The 23,287-nt window shown below is 38.8% G+C and overlaps 1 protein-coding gene across 2 annotated transcripts in view; it reads left to right on the top strand.

Annotated features, from left to right (window-relative positions):
• Positions 1–21,361, top strand: part of VPS41 (VPS41 subunit of HOPS complex) — an 81,844-nt gene extending 60,483 nt beyond the window's left edge. For both annotated transcript variants that reach the window (XM_054384849.1, XM_054384850.1), the window contains 12 exons: positions 345–472; positions 1,359–1,503; positions 2,737–2,778; positions 2,905–2,955; positions 4,365–4,502; positions 7,362–7,416; positions 8,481–8,621; positions 10,282–10,418; positions 17,467–17,566; positions 18,700–18,744; positions 19,137–19,216; positions 21,024–21,361. In XM_054384849.1, the coding sequence (XP_054240824.1) occupies positions 345–472; positions 1,359–1,503; positions 2,737–2,778; positions 2,905–2,955; positions 4,365–4,502; positions 7,362–7,416; positions 8,481–8,621; positions 10,282–10,418; positions 17,467–17,566; positions 18,700–18,744; positions 19,137–19,216; positions 21,024–21,104 (1,143 nt within the window). In that variant the 3' untranslated portion in view covers positions 21,105–21,361. The remainder of the gene's footprint in view (positions 1–344; positions 473–1,358; positions 1,504–2,736; positions 2,779–2,904; positions 2,956–4,364; positions 4,503–7,361; positions 7,417–8,480; positions 8,622–10,281; positions 10,419–17,466; positions 17,567–18,699; positions 18,745–19,136; positions 19,217–21,023) is intronic.
• Positions 21,362–23,287: the final 1,926 nt, after the last annotated feature.

Below are 23,287 nucleotides of genomic sequence, written 5' to 3' on the forward strand. Positions count from 1 at the left end.
GTTTCTTAGAGAATACATTTTAGAGAATGTTCTTCAGAGCACATACATACTGTGAGATTGATTATTTATTAGAAATGCTGGTATTTTTAGTTTATTTAATGCAGCATATATTTAATGCACAAGGCCTGCAGCACCTGAAAGAGATTCAGTGTTATGAATCTTAATAACACTGCTCTAAGAAGGAAAATCTGTGTTCTGCCCTGTGCCTGTCTGTGGGCATGTGAAAGTGGCTTAGAGGTGAAGCACAGCAGGTATCATTTCAGAGACTTAGCTGATGCTTTGATGTTTTGAAATGTTCCTTAGGCAGTTCTTTCTGTTTCTGTTACAATCTCTTATACACTTAGGGGTTTGCAACCCTGATAAAAGAGTGGCCGGGAGATCTCTACAACAACACAATCATTGTACAAGCTGTAGTGGATCACCTGAAGAAAGATCCACAGAACAGGACTCTGCTGCGAACGCTTGCAGAATTGTGAGTGCAGTTTTTAAACTGCTTTTACAAAGAGTGAACTTGAAGTAGCACACTGTAGTTTATAAATGTTTGCTTTATTCTCTTAACATGAGTCTCTGCTTTGCTGCAGCCTGCAGAGGATGGGCTTTCTCTCCTCTCCACTGTCCTGATTGCACAGTTTAGCAACTCTTTCTTCTTTATAAAGCATATGCTGAGTATGAAAGCAAATAGTTTAAGACTGGATTTACTGCTCCTCTTTCCAAAGCAAATAGCTAGAATTCCTCTTTATGCTGTCAGAGGAAGACTCTTTTGTGAAGTGTGCATTTCAGAGTGACCCACAGGAAAATTAAATGGTATCTTTTCCCCACTATTTCAAAAATAGTATTTTTAAGTTTACTCTGTGTTTGTAAATATGTGACTGAAAAATGTGCAACAACTCATCCGATTCTAGGCTACTTGATACAGCAGTAAAGCTCTTCAGTTTTCACATCATGTTTCCAATGTTGAGTTCTTTCCATACCACTTCTCTAAAGAGAACAGAGCAGGGCTATTGTCTATAGCTATGTTACAGTCTGTCCCAAAGTTTTAACAGAACATTTTTTCCTCTGAAGAGAGTTCCAATTAGTTTCCAAAAGCTTGTGTTCTCTGTGGCTTCCCCTATGGTTTGAAAATGGGAACATCAAAATGCAGAGTACCACAGGTCAGAACACAAATGGAGTGGCTGCTGCAGAGTTGAAATTTATGTTGCCCAGTGTTTTATTTCCCTTTAACAAAAGTGCATCACAGCAATCAAGTAGCATCCTAACAACCTTTTTCTCCTATAGTATATTTACATTGTCCCTCATAGGTCATTTTCCTACACTTAGATATGTAGTATCATATGTATTACAACATTGTTTTTTATCAGGTATACTTATGACCAGCGCTATGGCAGAGCCCTAGAAATTTACCTAACCCTGAGGCACAAAGATGTCTTCCAGTTGATCCACAAGCACAATCTTTTCAGTTCTATCAGAGATAAAATTGTTCTGCTCATGGATTTTGATTCAGAGGTATGGTCATCTTAATGATTCTATATTTGCTTTCCAATATAAATTGTACAAATGAAAAATAAATGAGCTAAAGATAGTGTTGAGGCTGAGAATGTTTGCAATGTCTGGATATGCTCTAAGCTAAGGAAGATGATGTTTGCCCAGACTGCAATGTAACTGTCCCAAGGACGATTTATAGTTTCTCCTTTCTATTTTCATTTGCTTATCTCTCAGAGTGAGAAGAGTGCCAGATCGAGAATCATTGTTGTGATTGTAAAGTAGACATTCATCATGATATTCTTTCTGCATTTCTAATCAAATAATGCTCTTAATATGCAAAAGAAAGGAGGCAGTGAATTTATGTTAAATATACATTAAATGCCCTTGCCAATGTACTTCACTGCAGTCAATCAGCTTCTGAAAGTTTGTATTCACCTAAATTCCAAAAATCAAGAAGTGTGTATTTTGTGCTGAATTCAATCTTCTTTCTTCCCAGCTGGCTATGAAAGCCCAGCAAATAACTTTTGGTATGATCCTTGAGGGGAAACCAAGTAGATCTGCTCATTTTTCAGTGCAGTGGTTGTTTAAGCACTGGAGATAAAATATGGAGCTATCTGTACCAAAGCTGTCTTTGGTATGCCCATTCTAAACTACATGGGGAAAAAAAGTGTTGTGGGTTTTTTTTTTTTAATCAAATAGACTAAGACATATCAGGAGTCTGTGGCTTTGTATTTTTTGAATGTGAATCAGAGTTTGCTCTTGTGTATGAGGAAGCGGAACCGGAATCCCAGTGGCTGCTCTGCTTACATGGTCTTGTCTGCTTGTGTTAGGATGTCAATGTGCAGATAGTTTGGAGGAATCCGGTTGTAAGGCAGGTTGAGTTGTGTGTTTCTTATACAGACATCACCCTGCAGTTCCCTTTTGCAATGAGACAGATAATATTTCTGCACCATTTGGCAGTGGCTTTCTGTGACCCATGATTCAATGGGCATACTGCAATAGAAATACGCAGTATTGATTGCTGTTAGTGTGGAAACTTAGAAGTATTCTGGAAGAATACATGATGTGCTTTCCTGTAATGCTGTGCTGCAGAGAAGTGTTGGTGTTATGCAAACTGCTCTCTGAATTACTGTTGCTGAAAAGAGTAGGTCTGCAGTATCCATCTGATACACGTCAGGGAACAAGTATAATACTCTAGAGTGTGAGCAAATGTGTGCACCTGTTGCTTAACTGGGTTCTCTTTCTTTACTTTAGAAAGCAGTAGACATGCTTTTGGATAATGAAGATAAAATTTCTGTGAGTACAAGTTCCTGGGATGGCAGTCCAATGCTTGCTTATATTACCCCTCCTTCTTCCAATCCTGTCAATGTGATGTGCATCACTGATTTGCTAATTTGTTGGAATTTATATGCTTTCTTTCAGATTGACAGAGTTGTTGAAGAATTAGAAAACAGGCCTGAGCTGCAGCATGTGGTAAATACTTCTGTTGGTTTCAAGTAGAGCTGAAGAGTCTTTGCTGGATATATCTTTCATAGTTGTTATCCTGTCAAAGTGCATGTAACATCGAAATGCCCAAAATCATCAGAGCCATCCATTTGCTAATCCATTTTTGACATGGCCATAGCGTTTTTGCAATAATAAAAAAAAAATTAAATGTGTACCTGTGAGAACTAGATAACACAGTGCTTGTTAACATCCTGTCAGGTACTCCTTATGGCATTGCCCTCACTTTTCTTCTGTGGCCAGTTACTTTTTTGCTTGTATCCCTCCTCTTTCCCTACACAAAAATTGGGAGGAATGGTGGGTGCAGTTCTGAAGTACATTTTAGTGATCCACAGAAACAGCGAACTGCTTGTTCTAGGGCTGTAACTTCCATACACTGCAGGATTGTTCTATGTGCAGAATGACAATGTCACTGTAAGGCTGTGGCTCCACATTGCCATTCCAAAAGCACCTCTTTGGTTTCAGCGTGCTGTCGGTGGAATGCGTAACATGTAACCGTGGGCTTGGGCTGCATTAGGAAGGAAAGCTTAACTTGATGCTGTGTACAGGTGAGGCTCAGGGCATTGATCTGGTGGAGAGCAGGTTTATGTGTTAGAGATCTGATTATAGGAAGCAGCTCTGTGATGAGTGCAGCCTGTAGCCAAAGACCTTTGCCGAGGTGCCTGTCTTGGCTGTCCTGTTACAGAAAGGATGCATCAGTTTTGAAGTGTGAAGCCTACTTCCCTTTGAATAAAAGTGGCCCTTGTGATTATTCTCAAGGCTTTTCTGTGCTCATCTGGGAGGAAAGAAGCTTTGCCACATTATCTATTTAAAGTGCTTTGGTTAAAACATTTCATGTGGTAAAAAATGGATCTATTGTTATATGTAATGGTCAAGGGTATAGAATCATAGAATCATTAAGGCTGGAAAAGACCTCTAAGATCATCAAGTCCAAGCATCAACCCAACACCACTGTGCCCACTAAACCATGTCCTTAAGTGGCATGTCTGCTTGGTTTTTTTAACACTTCCAGGAATGACGACTCTACCACCTCCCTGGGCAGCCTATTCAAAGGGTTACCTAGAATAACTATTCTAGGTTCTTTGTACATATTTCTTCATAGTTTCCCATAAAACTCAAAATCCAGTAGTTTCCTTGATGGTTAAAGGACAGTCACTTAGGTGTTGTCAAAAACCTGGTTTATAGGTTGTTGTGCTGAGAATATTTCAGAAAAATATAAAATTAGTCTTTGTATCAGGATTTAATCTCTCTGCTTTTTGGTATGTGTTAGCACATTCCTGAGGAAATTAGGAAACAGATTTTTTTTTTTTTTATTACCAGATAACAAATAATACTGTGCAAGTGGTTTTGAGTTCTGATTATTCTTTCTTGATTCCTAGTATTTGCACAAGCTTTTCAAAAGAGACCACCATAAAGGCCAGCGATATCATGAGAAACAGATCAGCCTTTATGCTGAATATGATCGTCCAAACTTACTACCATTTCTCAGAGACAGCACGCACTGCCCGCTGGAGAAGGTAAGTCCCCAACACCTGAACACAGGTCCTCGGTTTTTCTGCCTGTAGCTCATAGCGTTGTGAATGTTTATCTGTGTCTGGTACTGCCCTCTACTGGCAAACGGAGGGATCCTTTGAGTTTGTGGCCATCACCTGCAGATGCTTGGTTTGCAGAGCTAGCTGAGAGCTGAGACCTTCCTCTCTGAGCTCACAGGGCAGGAATCGGTGGGGATTTCTAATACAGAAGTTGAGTTCACATTTGATGTGTAGCAACAGCATATCAACTCATCAGTGCCCGACCTGACTGACTATCTGCTTGTGGTTGCAAGGAATCAACATTCTTTTTTTTGCCGAATGTAGGACTAGTTAGTCACTATTAGATCCTGAAAAATTAGGAGTTGTAACTGGAGTTTTTTCTAGATTTGTATTCGAAAGTCCTGAGTTGCTTTCAAATAATACATACAGTCGTTGAACAGTCATTGAACTATCAGAGCTAGAAGTAATTCATTTTTGCACTTAACACTGGTAAACTTGGAGTTTTACAGAGTGCCAAGTTTCCACCTCTTATAACCTCTTTACATTTTTCTTGATGGCTCACGCTTCTCAAATAAACAAACAGGCAAACAAAAAAAAAGTTAAGAAAGTCTTGGGTGTTTTCCCCTGCTTGAATTCAAGTGAATCAAATGGAAATGTAAGTGTTCTTCTTTAGTTGGTCCACTATTCTATTATTTGTATTTGCCGCTGTTAATGACCGAGCAGATCAGACTTAGTGAAAGAAGCCTCCCTGTCTGCAGCTGTAGTGATGACACCAGCAGAGTAGTTTTAAATGTAATATTGAATATTGCATTTTATGTGGCTGACATTCTAAAGAGATTTACTGCTGCTGCTGACATCTCTCATTTGGCATGCTTCTCTCAACTTTACTGTGCACCAGCAGGAAACATTGGAAAATAGTTTGTTAGGCTTGCTGGCTTGATCTTTGTTGAAACCATCACAGAAAAATAGGTTGTCTCAAGGGTCCTTTCAGGCAAGGAGTCTGAGAGGTTTCTAGCCAGAGACTTTTGATTTGTTTTTAAGTTATCTTATTCCTTCTTAGTTTTTGCCTTATGTATTATTTACATGGGCATGGTTTTAAGTATAAAACCTTTCCTGCACTTTCTTTGTTTTCTTTTGGTCCAAACTAGTTTTAGTTCTTGCAGGTCCAGGTACCTATCTTCAGTGATGGGCAGTGCAGAGAAGTACTGTTTGTAAATGATGCAAGCACATTGCTGGCACTGCTTTGTTATGAGCTGTGAGCAAAAGTGTGTCAGAGACCTCTGAGCCTGTGGAAGGTGTGGTGCAATAGTCACTGAGGTGAAAGAAAAGGATGTTGGAAAATGTGTCATTCTAACCTTATCTTAAAACATTAATATGTTTCAGTAAGAGGCTAAGGAAGGTAGGAAAGATACCAACACTATATAAAACTTAATCAAATTTACTGTCACTGCTAATTCTATAGTTATGCTTACCATACATATCACATAGTAGCACCTGCTGCCACATACAAGTCTTTGTCCTAAGGAAATAGTAAGGGCACTAAGAATTTCCCAGTTTCACAGTGTTTTCGGTTCCTATTAGGCAGATCCCAGCTCCCTGTATAAATTGCAAAAAGCCAGGGCAAGATATTCATGCTTATTATTGCTTTGCAGAAGTTATAAACCCAGTAGGAAGAAATACTTTTTTTGTTCTTTAAAAGTAAGCCCTTTTCATTCAAGAGCAGCTTAGTAAACGTTCTATAAAATGAGCTGGAAGAGGAGTATGAATCTTCCCTGATTTCCTCTAGAGGGAGCATGGCAGCCAGGAAACACGTAGCATACAGAGCCACTCGGTACCTAGGGCTTTGTAGTTTAACTTGTAAGTGGAGAGGAAAAAGGCTGTCAGCTGTGTTTCTAACTTATTAGTATTATTCTCACTTTCATTCTCCTAAATTACCTGGTCTGTAATTCTCTTACCCCTACCTCAAAATTCATTATCTGTATCTCTAATCTTCATAGTGACCCATTTGAGAATGAAAGAAAAGTAAATTCCTACATACCTCTTTTGCTGTAGCTGTATCTTATGCATTTATAGTTTTGGGTTCCAAGTACAAATGTCTTTATTGATGAATGGTTGTCTTCACAGGAATGCTGTGAATCTTGAGCTTGCTTTCTGCTTCCAGATTGGAAACAGACATGGGATCATTTATGGCATACTAGCCCTGCCAATTTTCTGCTTTTAAAAACTTGTAGGTAAAAAGTTAGGCAGTTTAGGTAATCGTGCAAAGTGTTTACAAGAAATGCTTCCTCCTTCTTTCATATTGGCAGTGGATTTTTTGTTTTGTTTTGTCTTCCTGGAGGTCACTGATACAAAGTTTGTAGGTCTCTCTCTTCTTTCCCAAACTGTTCTGCTTACCCTGAGGAGATCTGCAGTCTTGTATTATCAATATCAAGCAGTCTTCTATCACCAGGGAGACCTCAGAAGTCCATGTACAGGAAGCAAGTCTTGACAGCAGATAACATTTATGCTTTTAGATTAACCAAATTTTGGAAACAGATGAAAGAACTTGCCAGTAGATTTAAAGGTGGAGATTGGCAGAATCCAGCCTGACATGCCTGTCCTGTCTCCAGATATGTTTAATATTGGAGAATTTGGGGGTTTAATTTTTTTTTTAATGTCACAGAGTTTCTCCTCTTAATGCCAGAGGACCTGGCAGTGCATAATAAGGGAGCCGCATTCCCCTGAAAATGAGTAATGCAGCTTCATGGAGAAATATCTTTAAGTTTCTTGAATCATTTGTGATCAATAAAATAGCACATTACATGGTTCCCTGTATTCTCTTTCCCTTCTCCCCTTAAATTCAAGGCTCTTGAGATCTGCCAGCAGAGGAACTTTGTAGAAGAGACAGTCTATCTTCTGAGTAAGTAACGTTCAGTGTGATAAATTACAATATGCCTTTAATCTTGTCATAAAGTTTATTCTATAAAAATGTATGATATATTACTAATATCGTTAAACACTTTCCCAGGGACAAAGTTGGCATGCAGTCAGTACAACCAAATAACATGATGTAGAAACTAAAACCCAGCACAGTATTGTTCATATGATGTCTTAACTCCATATATTTCTGTTACTGCATTTTAGTGTTTTTCTGGGATTTTGGAGGTGTTGAGGGGAGGTATTTTTGAGACAGTCTTCAAGAGAAGAGTAATACTGCCAGTCTGAAGAGATGGGAGAAATAAAACATTTTATTCTGAATATATCTCAGAAGCTTAGTATTTGTCTTTTGCTGACATGGCACATTTCCTCATGTTGCCTTTTTTCTTTTTTTATTAAAATTAATTGTAAAGTAACTCCTCCAGCAGATCACGGAATCTGCCTCTGAATGGGAGACACTATAAGGTTAAGATTTGCATGTTTAAATACTTATGTATTGGTCTTGAACAGAGTGGAAATTTTTTTAATCAATCTTTGTTTTGGAAAGCAGGATGTTTTGAGGACCATTTGAGAGCAGAGTAGGATTTACTCATGGATTTGTTTAAATAACAGTTTGGTGTTTCTGCTGCTTCTTCCTCTTCCCTCCTCTCACTTCCCACAGATGTAAACTGTACTGTGCTTGCTGCAAATTAAGGGTGCCCATGCAGGCTCTTAAAGGGGACATTTCATGTCATAGTATACATACATACATACACACACTCACCCTTACACTGGATGTTGCTCCAGTTCAGAATCCCTAATATTACCCAACGCAGCCCTAAGAAAGGCTTCAAGTCTCAATCCAGCAAAGTTCTCCAAGCATTTGTTCAGATTATAACTGATGCTGAGAGGTTTGCATTCCTATATCAGACTAGATCAGATTTGGTCTTCATTGAATTTGTCTGAGGCAGCTTCACAGTTACCAAATTCATACTGAAAGAGCTTCTTAAAGCCCTGAGCATTGATAGGCATTTAGGATGTATAATCCCTTATATTTTTTCCTTCTAGGTAGGATGGGCAATAGCCGCAGTGCCTTGAAGATGATAATGGAAGAGCTGCAAGATGTAGATAAAGCTATTGAATTTGCCAAGGAACAAGATGATGGAGAACTTTGGGAAGACCTCATTTTATATTCTATTGACAAACCACGTAAGAGGAATAATTTCTCAGAAGCCTTGTCTCTTTTTTTTTTTTTTTTGTGGAAAGCTATTGCAATTAAAGGATTGAATGATCCTCCTGCATATTAGAGAAGGTATTTCTGGATGGCCAGGGATGTGGTTTGTTGAGTGCAACATAGCTGTCCTGCTGTGCATAAAAACTTCCAGTAAGGCAGCATGTGGACATGCTACAGGGATTTAACATTTGGCTAAACTCTGCATAGTTAGGTCCTTAATGACAAACAATGGGGAGAACGGTGCTTTTAATTTGGCAGAATGAGGCTTTATTTTTAGACAGTCTCAAAAGACAGTCTGCAGGCTTCATGAGGATGTTGTGTAGAGTGTTTATTGCGACTGCTTTCCTTTTGCTGTTCTGAAAATTAAGAACCTCCACCTTTCTGCCCCTTGGTAGATTGACTAGTTTTCTTTTGTTTCTGTGGCACAAATGTAAGATCTTTAATAAAGAGTGTGTTTTGCCTTTCATCCATTATGTGAATAGCTACTCAAGTTTGGTGTTTGAATGGAATCAGAAATCATCTCATAAGCAACATCAGTTTTGTTCAGGAGGCAGACTCAGAAGAGGACTGAGAAAATAGGGGATTATTTTAACTATCTACTCCATTAGTTTTGCAACCTTTTCTGGGGCTTCAAATCAAGGCTTTAAAGTTTCTCTGGGGATGTCTTCTGAAGGATTGCATGTCTTGTGGAATTAGTGTCAGAATTAGATATCTTTTCATTCCTTGGCCACTAATTCTGACAGGAAGAAGCAACTAAAATCTGTTACTCCTTTAGAAGAAAGCTATTCTTATGTTACCCATGTTTAAATGTGATCCATCACTAAAAGGGATGCTACAGTTAGTGACATCTTCAGAGCAGAAGGGATTCAAAGCATATAGAATTCTCTCAGTTCCATCTGACCATATGCAGAGCAACTCCAGTAATATTTCTCAGTTTTGGAGGCTGAAGGAAAAATGCAGCCCTGAGTTTCATCCCTCTAGTGAGCCACTTAGGTGCACTCCAAAAATCAGAAGACTTCTTTTGTGTCATTTTCACCAATGCTTAGAAACTTGTCAGAGTTGGATTAAGTGCTTTTTAAACCCTGGAACTAGCAATGGAGTAGTACTGTAATGTATTTAATTTTCTGACTATTTGCCTGAGTACTTCAATTCATATTAAATTGAAATGCATTATTTAACTTGTGGGTTTGTGCTGGGTGCTCCTTTCTGACACCCCAGAAGTTCTGTGAGTTGCCAAACCGTCTCTTCCTCTTATCCCCAAAGGCCTGTATTGAAGTAAATACAGCTGCAAGAAACATGGAGGATGTGTAAAAGAAGCTTAGTACAGAACTGTCATAGAATCAGCCAAAGCCTGTAGCTTGTCACCAAAGCATCCCTTAATCAGATATTTCGTAGCATGGTTTGGGTTGGAAGGAACCTTAAATGTCATCTAGTTCCAACGCATCTGCCATGGGCAGGAAGACTTTCCACTAGACCAGGTTGCTCAAAGCTTCATCCAGCCTGGCCTTGACCACTTCAAGGGAGGGAACATCCACAACTTCTCTGGGCAACCTGTTCCAGTGTCTCACTACCTTCACAGTAATCATAGTATTTTGCATGATTTTCTTCTTAATTTCTTTATGTCTTGGTTTTCAGCTTTTATTACTGGTTTGTTGAACAATATTGGAACCCATGTTGATCCCATTCTTCTGATCCACCGCATTAAGGAGGGCATGGAGATTCCTAATTTGAGAGACTCGCTGGTGAAAATTCTTCAGGACTACAACTTGCAGGTAAATGTTGCCTTCTTCCTGCAATACTCATTTTCAGAGAGACAGTAAAACCTCTTTCAACAGCCCAAGAAATGGCTATTATGAAGGTCTGGTCATTTGGCTGAGACATCTTTCATTAACACTGGCACAAAAATACAATGAAAAGGGTAGACATTTATCAAGACAAATAGTCTCTCCTCTTGGTGGCTTCTACCCCTTCTGAATCTTTCCCATGCTGCCATGAGCCAGTTTGGTAAACAGAACTGGAAGGTTCTTGGGTGATTCAGAATTTTATAGTCCCCAACTGTTCAATATTGAAAAGTCTCATGACTGGTTTTTCTCATTCTGTTTCATATATGAAGAGACATGAAACATTCACAAAGTATTAGAGCTGTAGGTTGTCATACTAACTAAGGGAAGATGAACTTTTACAATAAAATTTATGCCTGTTGTGTGGAATGTGTTAGCATCAATGCCTTTAGCAAAGAAAGAAAAAGGACTGCTCATTGGATGATGGAAGTTCTTATCCCAGCACAATTATACAGATAATTGCAGTTCCGTACCTGACTGATGCATGTTTGTATGAAGCTGAAAGAAATGTACCCTTCAGTGTTCCTGAAATAACAACAGAGTTACTTGGCATGCTTTAAAGCTCCCTGCTACCAAAGGAGGCCCAGACTTCAGTTCCCTCTGATGCTGCTCTGCACCTTTCTGCTGAGAGTTGTAAGAATAAAGAGCAATTTGAATGACTCCTGTGTAACTATGAGAAGTCCAAGAAAACATAGCCCAGTAAGCAGCTGAAAGTCCAGTTTTCTGAACCTCATAAACGTTTGTTTCCCATCTGCTGTTAGCCTTTGGGCATCTCTAGCAAATAGATATGCTTGATGAAAACCATTTTTTTCAGCAAGGTCACAGCTGGTCTCTTACCAGCCCAAATATAGCCTCTATCTGCTGGAGCCTCCAGTGATGTCAGAAGGGCATTTGAAAAGCTTCTCCAAGGCTATTCTGTTACTTTGTTATCATGTGGGCTTTAAATTGCGACTTCCACTGTAGATGATGATTTTCAAAGAAGCGTTTTACATATCTTGTTCTTCTGACACAGGTTATGCACAAGGAGCTGTCCCCGATAAAAAGCTACATTTTTGCATATAATGTAATATTGTTTCCAGTGTTTAATAGACTTTATATGATACTAATACCCTCCAAAAATACTACTTGCTAAATAGTATGCTGCTTTTAACCAGTTGCATGCTAATCTTGCTGCTGTCAGTACCCTGCTGCTTGCACAGCTGATCTTCCTTCATTCTCTGGAAATGAAAATGTAATTCTTGCTGTGTGTGCAGGCAGGCTGAGAAACTGCTGTGTGCATAGCTGCAGATTTACGCTTATGGAAAGTCTATTGTGGGGATTCAGACAAAGCTGATGGCATTGTCATCACATTTTGGGGAGGGAGGAATCGTTTTGTCTTCAAATACCTTTTAACAAAATTACTTTGGGATGAAAAGGATGTACTTAACCTTCAGAGTGATATCTAAAATTATTTGCTGTTAGCATCTAAATGCTTTATGGATTTCAAATTAATTCATTTCAAAGTAGATTCTGATAGCCCTAGGGATAAAATTTAGATCTCATAGGAATAGTAGAAATTAGGGAAGCTTCATGTAATTTGTGCTTGGCTTGCTTGTGTGACAGCAAAACAATATGGCAGAAGGGAAAAAAAAGGTGGGTACTATTATTCGTTAGAGAAACGTAAGCTAGAGCTTAAAATAAGACTGTTGTGAAGTGTTGCAGGAAATGTAAAGTGCACCATTTATGAACAGATGGTGTGTCTCCAATGAGATTTAGAGATGTGATCACAGCTCTTTGCATGCTCACCTCAGAAGTCTTAGATTGGCAAGTTCAAATTTTATAGCGGGACTGTTTCTACTGCTTCAGGACATGGCTGGGATTTCAAGTAAACATCTAAGTGACCTCCGTTTGCTGAGGGTAATTCTGCCTTAGCTTCATCCTTACTCTTGCCTTGTTAGCTGTCTTAAAGCTAGTCGTTGGTGTATTTGTGTGAAGCCTGGTCCCATCCTATGCAGGTTTGTAGTGAGAAGCCCACAATCCTCTCTTCTGGTCTGGCACAACTTTTGCTTAAAAATTCCTGATTAATACTACCTAATGTACCTGATGTTTTGAACTCATATGGAGATCCAAGTTTCTTTGACTAGGATTAGGACTTCCTATAATTTCATCTTTATGGATCTTAAGCTCTGTATGCACTTAAGTTTTATTGTTCCCATTTTCAAAGGAAGAAAAAAAATAAATAATATTTTGTGTGAAGATCCACAAAGAAAAAGCACAGGTGAAGGTATAACCTGTTGCTTGTCTTGCAAGTCACTAACACAAAAACTTTCATCACATTGGCTCTCCATAAGGTATTACACCTGTGCCATTAGATTATTTAATTGTGGCCTCCTTCTGCAAGCCCCTAGTAAGATAGTTTTATACTTATGTAAGTGTAGGGGTGCATATTGGTTAGGACTTAAAAGCAGTGCCTTTAGAGTCTGTCTGTTTGAAAACAATTCTTCACATCACAGCAAGACCAAGCAAATCAAATTGAGTGGCTACCAGAAGTGCATTAAAGAATTCAAGAAGAAAGTACTGCAGCAAAATTGGTTGTAATTCTTTGTTTAATCTGGGATCTTTGCTGAATTATTTAACTTTTTATTAATGATGGCATATTGCAGACTGATTGCTTCACTTTAACAAATTATCACTCATTAGATGAATTGCTGCAGCTTCTCTGTGCACTACTCTAAGCTCACCTCAGCTCAAATGTAATGTAGTTAACTTCTACCTTTGAAAAGGAGTTAATATCTGTTCACTACCAACCAACCTCCCATGGCTCTAAGATAGAATTAAGTATTCTCTTGGATAAAAATAAGATGTAGCTCACACGAGACTTTGTTCTTAGGCTACAACTTCAGTTCCGTAGTGCTAATTTGCTTTTGCTCTGCTTTACAAGCACGGATCTACTAAGCTGCCTTCAAGAATGTGCATTTTTATTTTTCAGCTTCAGGAAATGCAATTCTGCCATGAATTTAAAACTGGGCATACCCCTTGAGTATTTTTCTAAGCAGAAAAAGATTTAGTTACACATTTAAGAGTTCCTGTCCTGTTTTTTTCTTCTCTTAAGACTGAGAGAACTATTACTGTTTAGTCTTGAGAAGGCTGAGGAGGATCTTACTAACTTCTATAAATATCTGAAGGGTTGGTATCAAGATGAAGGTGCCAGTCTCTTCAGTGGTGCCCAGTGATAGAACAAGGAATAATGGGTACAAGCTAGAACACAGGAGGTTCCACCTCAAAACAAGGAGACACTTCTTTATGGTGGGGGTGATGGAGCAGGCTGGCCAGAGAGGTTGTGTAGTCTTCCCCTTGGGAGACTTTCAAAACCCTTCCAGATGTGTTCCTGTGTGGCCTGCCCTAGGTGATCCTGCTTTGGCAGGGGGGTTGGACCCGATGATCTCTGGAGATCCCTTCCAACCCCTAACATTCTGTGATTATAATGTTTTCTCTTTGTCGTCGTCTGAGTTAATGTATTAATAGCATAATACATAATTGAATTACACTGATTTATTGTAGTGATGAAAGTTTATTTACTGCTGAAATAACACTCACTACAGTGTTTATATACAGCAACATTCAGAAAGTTACAAAGACATAGGCAACAAAGTTACAGTTGTCTGAATTTCTACAGTATTTATCATCTAAAGCGTAGTCTAAAACTTTTTTTATTGTATTTTATATCTAACTCCTGAACACTTAATTCTTTGGTGTCATAAAATTGTAGATAAAATAAACCACAGACTACTTCCTTTGAATTTATAAAGTCCTGAAGATGTATTCCTGGAGACACCTACTTATTTATTAGAAATGACACATTCTCAGCACATTTTTTTATTTAATGGCAAATAAGTCACCATTCTTCCATCAACATTTCCAGCATTACTAAATACATTCCAATCTCTGGCAAGCTAACCCAATTGAGTCAAGTCATATGGATACCCTGAAAAAAATGTAATAGTTTTCATCTCTACTGCTTGCATTTAAAAGCATTTTCAAAGGCACAGAATCAGAACTCAACTTTATCTCCATGCAACTGAGAAGCTGTTGTCAGTGTAACTTTAATTCAGTTTGCACACACAGGAATTGCTTCTGTAAAACTTATCCAGAACCTGTGTTCCCATTAGCAATTTACTAGTGTAATTATTGTTAAAAATTCTGTTAGCCAATACAATTAGGGCAGTCATGCTTTTATTTGTGATTTGTAGCAAAATCAGCATTTACTGCTGCAGTGCTATGCAGAATATAAATTCAAACTACTGATACTTTTTTTCAGTGATACCAGTGCATCTGATGTTGGTTTTATGCAACTTCTTTGGACTGAAACTCATCAGTCAAGCAACAGTTTGATCTTAAATGGTACATTTGAAAAGGGTCATCTTTGTTAAGTTTGTATTTGCCTTTTTCATTCAGTTCTATGAAAATTAAATTGAAAAAGAATATGAACTGGTTCACATATGTTTAAGTCTGTGGTGTCTGATTATGCAGTGGTCTGAACCAATGAATGAGGAATGCAGGAACCTTTCATGAAATAAATCATGTAATCATGCTTCAGGTTTCTAAAGCAATGTATCCCATGTCTCAGAGAGAAAAATCCCCTTATTTGTGCACTTATGAGTTAGTTGTAAGCCTGCTTCACTTTTCAGATATATAAAATAAATGCCTTTTCAGCTTCAGTCAGTACCTGAATGAAATTTAGCAAACGCTTATTGGTGTTGCAAGAGATCATAGAATCATAGAATGTTAGGAATTGGAAGGGACCTCAAGAGATCCTTGGGTCCAACACCCGTGCCAAAGCAGGAACACCTGGGGCAGGCCACACAGGAACACGTCCAGGTTGGCTTTGAACACCTCCAGGGAAGGAGACTCCACAACCTCTCTGGGCAGCCTGTTCCAGTGCTCCATCACCCTCACAGTAACAAAGTTTCTCCTCGTGTTGGTGGAACTTCCTGTGTTCTAGCTCATATCCATTATTTCTAGTCATAGAATCATAGAATTAAAAAAAAGATTTAAATACCTCCCTGATGTCGGAAAGCAATGTCCATTTTTTCTCCCTTTATATGACAGCTGTTAGAAAATGTTGGCATTCTAAAACTTCCCCCCCTGTTCCCAGTTGTAAAATATAAACCAAATTCGTTTAGATGCAGGACCTCTAGATTTTGTGGACTAGCCATTTCACTCAGTAACTCTGATGGCTAGCAGAGATTCATCCATTCACACAATTCACATCTATCCCTTTGATAGATGAAGATTTTATGAACTAATAGACCCTGATGATAATCTGATCTAATAATCTGATATCTAATCTTTATTATTCTTTTTTTTGAAAGCAGTTTTCCTACTGGCACACTGTATTTTAAGTAGAAAATAGTAAATCATGCTCCCTCCTTTCACCCCTCTGATTTACCATGCTTGCTTTGCTCCTGGTACTTAAACATGGGATTTTTAATTTCCTTATGCCAAAACCTCATCTGCTCTAAGTTATTTACCTGTCTTTGGGATATAATTTCCTGATGGAGAATATTTTGAATCAGAAAAGCACTCATTCTGAAAGACAGTCTCATTCAATGGTCCTTGCAAAACAGTTCTAGTATTTTTTTCAAAGCTAGTGACATTTTTCTGTATTTAAAATAAAATCTAACATTCTCTGTTGCCCTTGGATAATGTTGGAAGGGCAAAGACATACTCAGTTTCTGATATTATCATAAATAAAAATGATTAATTTTCTAAATGTGTGTCTTGTAGGACCACATTCAGTGTCTGGTGCCTGGAAATGTTTTATAGCTCGATGTGTCTGATACTGGAGAATGTCATTCACTCACTCGCATGGCCAGTTTGAAATGCTTGAAGTGTTACCCACTTGTAATGTTTTAATGTATTTGAGATTTCCACTTTTAACTGTGCATCATTCTTGGCAGTGTGTCCCTATTACTTCACAACGTGTATGTGCAAAGATGGGGGTTTGGACAGTGTTCACCCAGCTGTAAGGTCTATTATTATACTTCTTTTTAGGTATTTGCATTAACTCTGTCTTGGACTAGACTGGTCAATGTCTCCTATAATGCAAACAACCAGGAGAAAGGAATGGACATTGCCTCTTTATGCCACTTTTTTGGTTGGGTTATTCAGCTCAGAGCTGACTGTGAATCTCTTGTGAAAACGCTTTTCAGAGGAATTGTCTTGGAAAACAAACTTCCAATCAGTTTTGGAAGAGGAAGAAAACTTCCACAAGACTTATGTGGGTTTGTTCATGTTTTCATCCTTGCTTCATTAAGTATTGTGGCATAAGGTTCTATATGCTTCTGATGCCCTTGGTTCCTTTTTTCTGTTTCACAACTTTACCAGGCAATATTAGAAATATTAAATAAGTAAAAAGGCTGAGGCTTTTGCTAAAAAGGAATGAACTCTCGACCTTTGGTTGGTTGTAAGGACATATAATAATGCTTAACTAATTGGTTGTAAGGACATTTAATACTGCTTACTAAGTGGCATCTCAGCAGGAAATATGTTTAAACTAAAAAAAATTTTGAATTGTGGTCTTTACAAATTTGTGATCATTAAATGCCTTTCCTAAAGATGACCGCAAAGATATAGGTAGAAGGTTTGAAGTAGTTTGGAAACCAATTGTGAGTGGCATTATAAAAATCCCTCTCCATTGTATTTTATTACTACAAGGTCATAGGAAAATCATAATTTATGACAATAATATATTTGCAAAGGATTTATCTCTTTTTAAATTGTTTTTGGGTTTTGATATTTTTATAATGGTGGGGTTTTCATTTAGCTTGAGGTGGTGATAACAGGAGAGTCCTCCTTACCCTTCATTATAATACCTTGAAAATTCTTAAAATTTCCTTCAGTTCTGTTTGGCAGCAGAAACCCAGTGGAGACTTGCCAAGGTGATTGTGGTGCCCATCTATTCAACAACCTCTGTGTTTTGTGTTCTTTGCATCCACAGATCTTGCTGCGGGAAGGCTGCAAGAAGATACTCGTTGCTGATTCTCTTTCTTTACTGAAGAAAATGCATCGAACTCAGATGAAGGGTGTTCTGGTAGATGGTGGGTACAGAGGAAAAATGGTGACTTCCAATGTTTTCAAGTCTTTTACTTGGTTTATACACCAAAGCCACAGGCTCCCCGGTTCAAGAGGCATATACTAGAGAGTGTCTGATGATTAAGGGACTGGAACATCTGTCTGGTGAGGAAAGGAAGGCTGAGATACCTGAGGCTGTTTAGTCTGGAGAAGGCTGAAAGGACATCTTATTAATGTTTACAAATATCTGAAGGGTGGGTGTCAAGAAAAAGGGCTCAGTCTCTTTTCAGTGGTGTCCTGTGATAGGACAAGGAGCAGTGGATTCAACCTAGAGCACAGGAGGTTCCACCTCAGCATGAGGAAAAAAATTCTTTATTATAAGCATGACTGAGCACTGGAACAGGCTGCACAGAGAGGTTGTGGAGTCTCCTTCTGTAGACACTTTCAAAACCCATCTTGATGTGTTCCTGTGTGAACTTTGGAAGTTGCCTAAAAGCCTGAGCCTTTTATGTTATTTGTAGAGTGTAGCAGGATACGAGCAGCTTTGTGTCTCAAAGACTCCGTATGCAGCTTTTCCCCCTCATCAGTCTCTGCATAGCCAGCAATGTATTGTGTCCTGAAGTTTGTATGTAAGAGTCAAAAATGCTGTTCAGTGCCAACACAGGTAGTCAGATGATAATAACTGTAACCAAAGCAAAAGCTACAAGATCGTTGAAAATTGTGCAAGGTGCTGATGATGCATGTGAGCAGTGCTGTAATTCACACCAGCTGAGTGTTGATACCAAGAGGCAAAAGCTGACAGAAGGACAGAGGAACAGAGCTTCTGCTGCAAAATGCTGCAGAGGTCTCAGACACCCATTCTGCACTCCTTTTTTTCCAGCGTGCCTTGTGCCTCTACAGCACTGATCCTAACCAGCTTCACTCCTGCAGTTCTGCCATCATCAGCATCAGAGACCTAAATATTTCTCATGCTGTTAATAGAAATGCTGCTTCAGTATTGCTCTTCAATTTTTAATGCACTCTGTTAGGCATCTTAAGAAACACTCTAAGAGCAAGCTCTGTTTCTATTGTAGCAGTGTGTTCATGCCTGCTTTATAAAACAGTAAACATGAGTTTGTTAACAAAACTGTTACAAGTTTGGTTTGTTTTGTTTTTTCAGAGGAGAATATCTGTGAATCATGCCTGTCTCCAATACTTCCTCCAGGTAGGATGTTTTTCTGGAAAAGAAAGAAATTGTCTATTTTTATTATTTTAATTTTTTTTAGAGCAACCATTGTTAGCTTTCATTCATGGAAATGTGTAGTAGTCTCATTTGGTAATCCATATGTAAATTCCTCTGCAAAGCTGTCCTGTGAATTCAGATGAACTTCTGAACTTCTGTTGCGGCAAATTGTCTTCTAAATCCATCACTGGGGCACGTTACCTGACACCATCACTCTCTGTAGTTTCTATAACTATTAATAAGCCAGAATAATTTGGAAATAAGAGATATGTTACTTGATGTGTCTGTGTATAACAGAATGCAGGCATCTACTGCTCTAGCCATTGAATTATTTCACTGCCTTGTTGTAAGGAATTAATTTTTCTCTTTCCCAGATGCATCCAAGTCCTTCAATGTGGTGGTGTTCCACTGCAGGCATATGTTTCACAAAGAGTGCCTCCCGGTATCTAACACAGTAAGGAACTATCTTAATTAACCTCTTTTGACACCTTTTCCAGAAATAAAAGGACAGTATTTCCTTTTGCCATCTGTGGGGAAGGGTGTGAGTCTATCAGGAATCATGATGTGATTTAAGGCCTTGATCAGCTGAGCCTAACTGAGAGGCAGCCCTGCCCATGGTGGAGAGGTTGGAGTAGTTGATCTCTAACATTCTCTCAAACCTAAGCCATTCTGTGACTCCAATCATTATTTGTGATGATAGCCCACAGTAGTACATGACTAAGGAAAGGAAGTTTAGGACCACTGCAGTTGAAGTTCATCTAATTTATTGCTGCTGTTTGACAAGTACTTTATCAGTTTCTGCAATCTAAATATGCAGTGCAGCTTTGAGACATACAGGGAATATTACCTGTTTGATTTTTCTATTAATTCTTTTGCCTTCCAGCTCTCACTTCAAGTATGTTTAATTAAAAATAAGAATCAATATGTTCTCAAGTGAACAATATTAAGTGATTCTGATCTGAAAATAAAATCACTCATTTCAGAGTGGACATTTAAACATGTTCTGAGCGTGTGATTCTGCCACTTTGCTCTAGAGAAGATGATTCTGCTGCTTTGCTCTAGTAAGACCTTACCTGGAGTGCTGCATCCAGCTCTGGTGCCCTTAACACAAGAAGGACATGGACCTCATGGAGCAGGTCCAGAGGAGGGCCATGAAAATGATCAGGATGCTGGAATACCTCTCCTTTGAGGACAGGCTGAGGGAGCTGGAGTTGTTAGCCTGAAGAGAAGGCTCCAGGGAAACCTAATAGCAGCCTGCCAGTACCTGAAGGGAGCCTGCAAGAAGGGTGGAGAGGGACTGTTTACAAGGCCTGCAGTGAATAGGGACAATGGTTTGAAATTAGAGAAGAGTAGATTTAGGTTGGACAATAGGAGGAAGTTCTTTACCATGCGGGTGGTGGAACACTGGAACAGGTTGCCTGGGAAGGTAGTTGAGGCCTCATCCCTGGAGAGATTCAAGGTCAGGCTTGACAGGGCTCCGGGCAGCCTGATCTAATAGAGGATGTCCCTGCAAGCGGTTGGACTAGATGACCTTTGGAGGTCCCTTCCACCCCAAACTCTGTAACATTCTCAATTTTCTGGGGCAGGTGATTTGTCAAATGGGGTTTTTATGACATGAACATTAGATGATGTGTATTCTGTATCATGTATGAACACACAGTTATCTGCATATAGCTGAGCCAAATTCTCCACTGCTATGGTATTTCTTGGCCTTATTAAATCAGTTGTTACTGATACTTGGTTACTGGTGACATACTGAAAAGAAAGTAATGCATGCCTAAAGCATCATGCAGAGCTAACCACAGATGTACCAAAGAATGCATATTAGCTCTCATGTGGGCAGTATTCAGGCCATATTCTCAGCTGGAAGAAATCCGTGGAGCGCTATCCAAAGATGGATCTGCAGCTAGCATGTCCGGTGGTCAGTGGATCTCACCAAGTGACGACTTCTCTTCTTTACCCCCAAGGATAATCAGTGATACTTTTCAATCTGTGGTTTTTCATTTTGTTGAGGAGCAAATTTGCCTTTCCTCTCCTGGAAGGATGGTGGTAATGCAGTTGGAGTGGGGATGAGGTATACTGCACTCTGACTCCCCAATAGCCAGCTTTGTTACATTTTCTATCCATAAATATGTTGATAGGGAACAGCCCATCTATGAATGGCATTGCTAAGAAATGCAGCAGCACTTTTCAGTCATCCTCCCACATTCTAATGTGGCTACATTTCTCTAACAGATTCTTACCTTCTTTTTAATTTCTAGGTATCTACTGTCCAGTTCTGCAACATATGCAGTGCCAAACACCGAGGGCCAGGAAGTGCAATCCTGGAGATGAAGAAATAGGTCCCCTCATTCTCCATGCCAGTCTCTGACACCAGATCTGTTTGGACCATGCAGAGCCACTTAGTTTCTGTTAGTCAACATTTTTGTATATAATTCTGATTGTGATTTAAACCTGGTTTCTATAGTTATCCAGCTTGTTGAATGTTTTGGGGAAAGAGAAAATGTTACAATCTCTCCCTGGTAAGGTCTTTGTTATCCAGTTCACATGTCCAGTTCCTTTGCTCAGCTCCTCACTTAACACTGGAACAGAAAAAAAATAAAATGGGAAGGAAAAAAATCTGTTTGGAGATTTGTGCTTGCTGTGAGTTAAAGCATTTACTATTTGGAGCCCTGTGAGGCTAATGCTTAGATATTGTAAAGAAAGATGAATTGCTGTGACTTCAGCTCACCAAACTCATTAAGTTCTGATTTAGTCTATTAGTGAACTCTTTAACTTGAGACCCATAGGAGTCTGATTGCTTTCAGTGGAACTGCTTCAGGACTTGGGGCTGGCTGCGTGCTGACTCATAGATTGCATTAGCAAACTCCTCAACTGTTAATTCTCCACACTGGCAATTTACTTTGGTCGTATGCTTACGCAGGCACAGTCTGTTATAAACAGGTTGTTTTCTCATTTGATCTTCACAACACTGTAGTTTTAAGATAGCTTTTGTCATGTTAAACTCATCCAGAAACTATTTTGAAATGTTGGCACTAGATCTTTACACTGATTCTGTAAGTATGGTTGTAGTGTTAGATTTCCTCTAATTACAGGGGGAGAAAAAAGCCACAGTTGACTATTCAAAGATTAGAGCTCTAGGTGTTTCTTTTGGCCTTTAGCTGTTTAATAGCTGAGTTAAATAAGTCTCTTTGGATGTTGAGGAAAGACATTTAATTTGAGAATATTCTGTTTTGTTGATCCAAAGAATTCTGATCTTTCAGAATGATTTCATAGTAATGTGATCTCTTTATAATGTTCCCTGATTGAATTAAATATAAGCATCTTTTCCCTAAGAAAAATAATTTTTCAGAACTCCCAGGATATTTTTACTCTTTTTAGTAGCTGGAGTTTGAAAGTAAAAATACATTGTGAGGTTTAAACAAGTAGTTACCCTTGTTTCAAAGCTGAGGATGTTACAGTGATACTGTGTTGTGTCTGTAAACTGGAAAATGTAACTCCTCTGAGTTCTTCTGTACCTTACTCCCATTTGGTACACCTTAAAATAATTTATATTGCAGAAACCTTGGATTTCTAGTTTGTGTAAATTCATTATACTCTTGATATCCTTGGGGCAGTTGGCTGAGCTGATCGAGCAAGCTGAAGAGTCATTTTTGTTATTAATTGTGTAGATCTGTGTAATATTAAAATAAAACTTATAAGTATATTGGAAATGGTAGAATTTACAGGATTACAGAGACAAAATTATCAATAAAAAGGTGGACCTTGTGAAAACAGCAACCATACTCTATTGTGATAATACAGCTCAGGAAAAATTACAAAATAGAATCATAGATTTGTTTTAGTTGGAAAAGACCTTTAAGATGGAGTCCAACCATTATCCAGCTCTACCAAGTCTGGTGCCAAACATTTCCCTCAGCACCACATATAGATGTGTGGTGCAGATTATTTGTGGACTTGCAGCAGATGAAATAACAGGATAGGAGCTTTGCAGTGCAGAGCATAGTCTGCATACATCAAGCTTCACCTGTAAGAATTACTCTGTAGCGGTTTTTCAGCAGCTAGTACAGGTAAGTTTTGGTAGATTGTTCACTTTTCTTTACTACACTGATCAAGAAAGCTTCTTTGATTCCTAGTAGACAAAGTGCTCCAGTGAGCTCAAGGATTCTTTCACTGTGATATTGATGTCTGTAGAAGTTTAGAAACTTTAAAAACCCTCTTGCTCAGTAACTCTAAGCAGCTTGTCTATGTTGCACCCTAAGAATGCACTGTGCAGGGCCACAAGCTGCCAGCTTGTGAGAGAAAAAAGTCAAATTACTCTTAAATGATTTTGCTCTGTAGCTCAGAGTTATATGATAATTTAATGTAGGTATATTCTTTATTTCAGCTTGGCCTTTAAATCCCTAAAGAGTTTGAGTGTTCAGTGACTCGGGTTTGCTAGCCTGCTGCCAGCAGCAATCATGCTGCATTATACCCTGCCGTGTTCTTTGCATTATGCAAGCAATTTTAAATCGCTGTATGAAAA

This window comes from Indicator indicator, chromosome 11 (assembly GCF_027791375.1).
Source record: "Indicator indicator isolate 239-I01 chromosome 11, UM_Iind_1.1, whole genome shotgun sequence".
Taxonomy (NCBI): Eukaryota; Metazoa; Chordata; class Aves; order Piciformes; family Indicatoridae; genus Indicator; species Indicator indicator.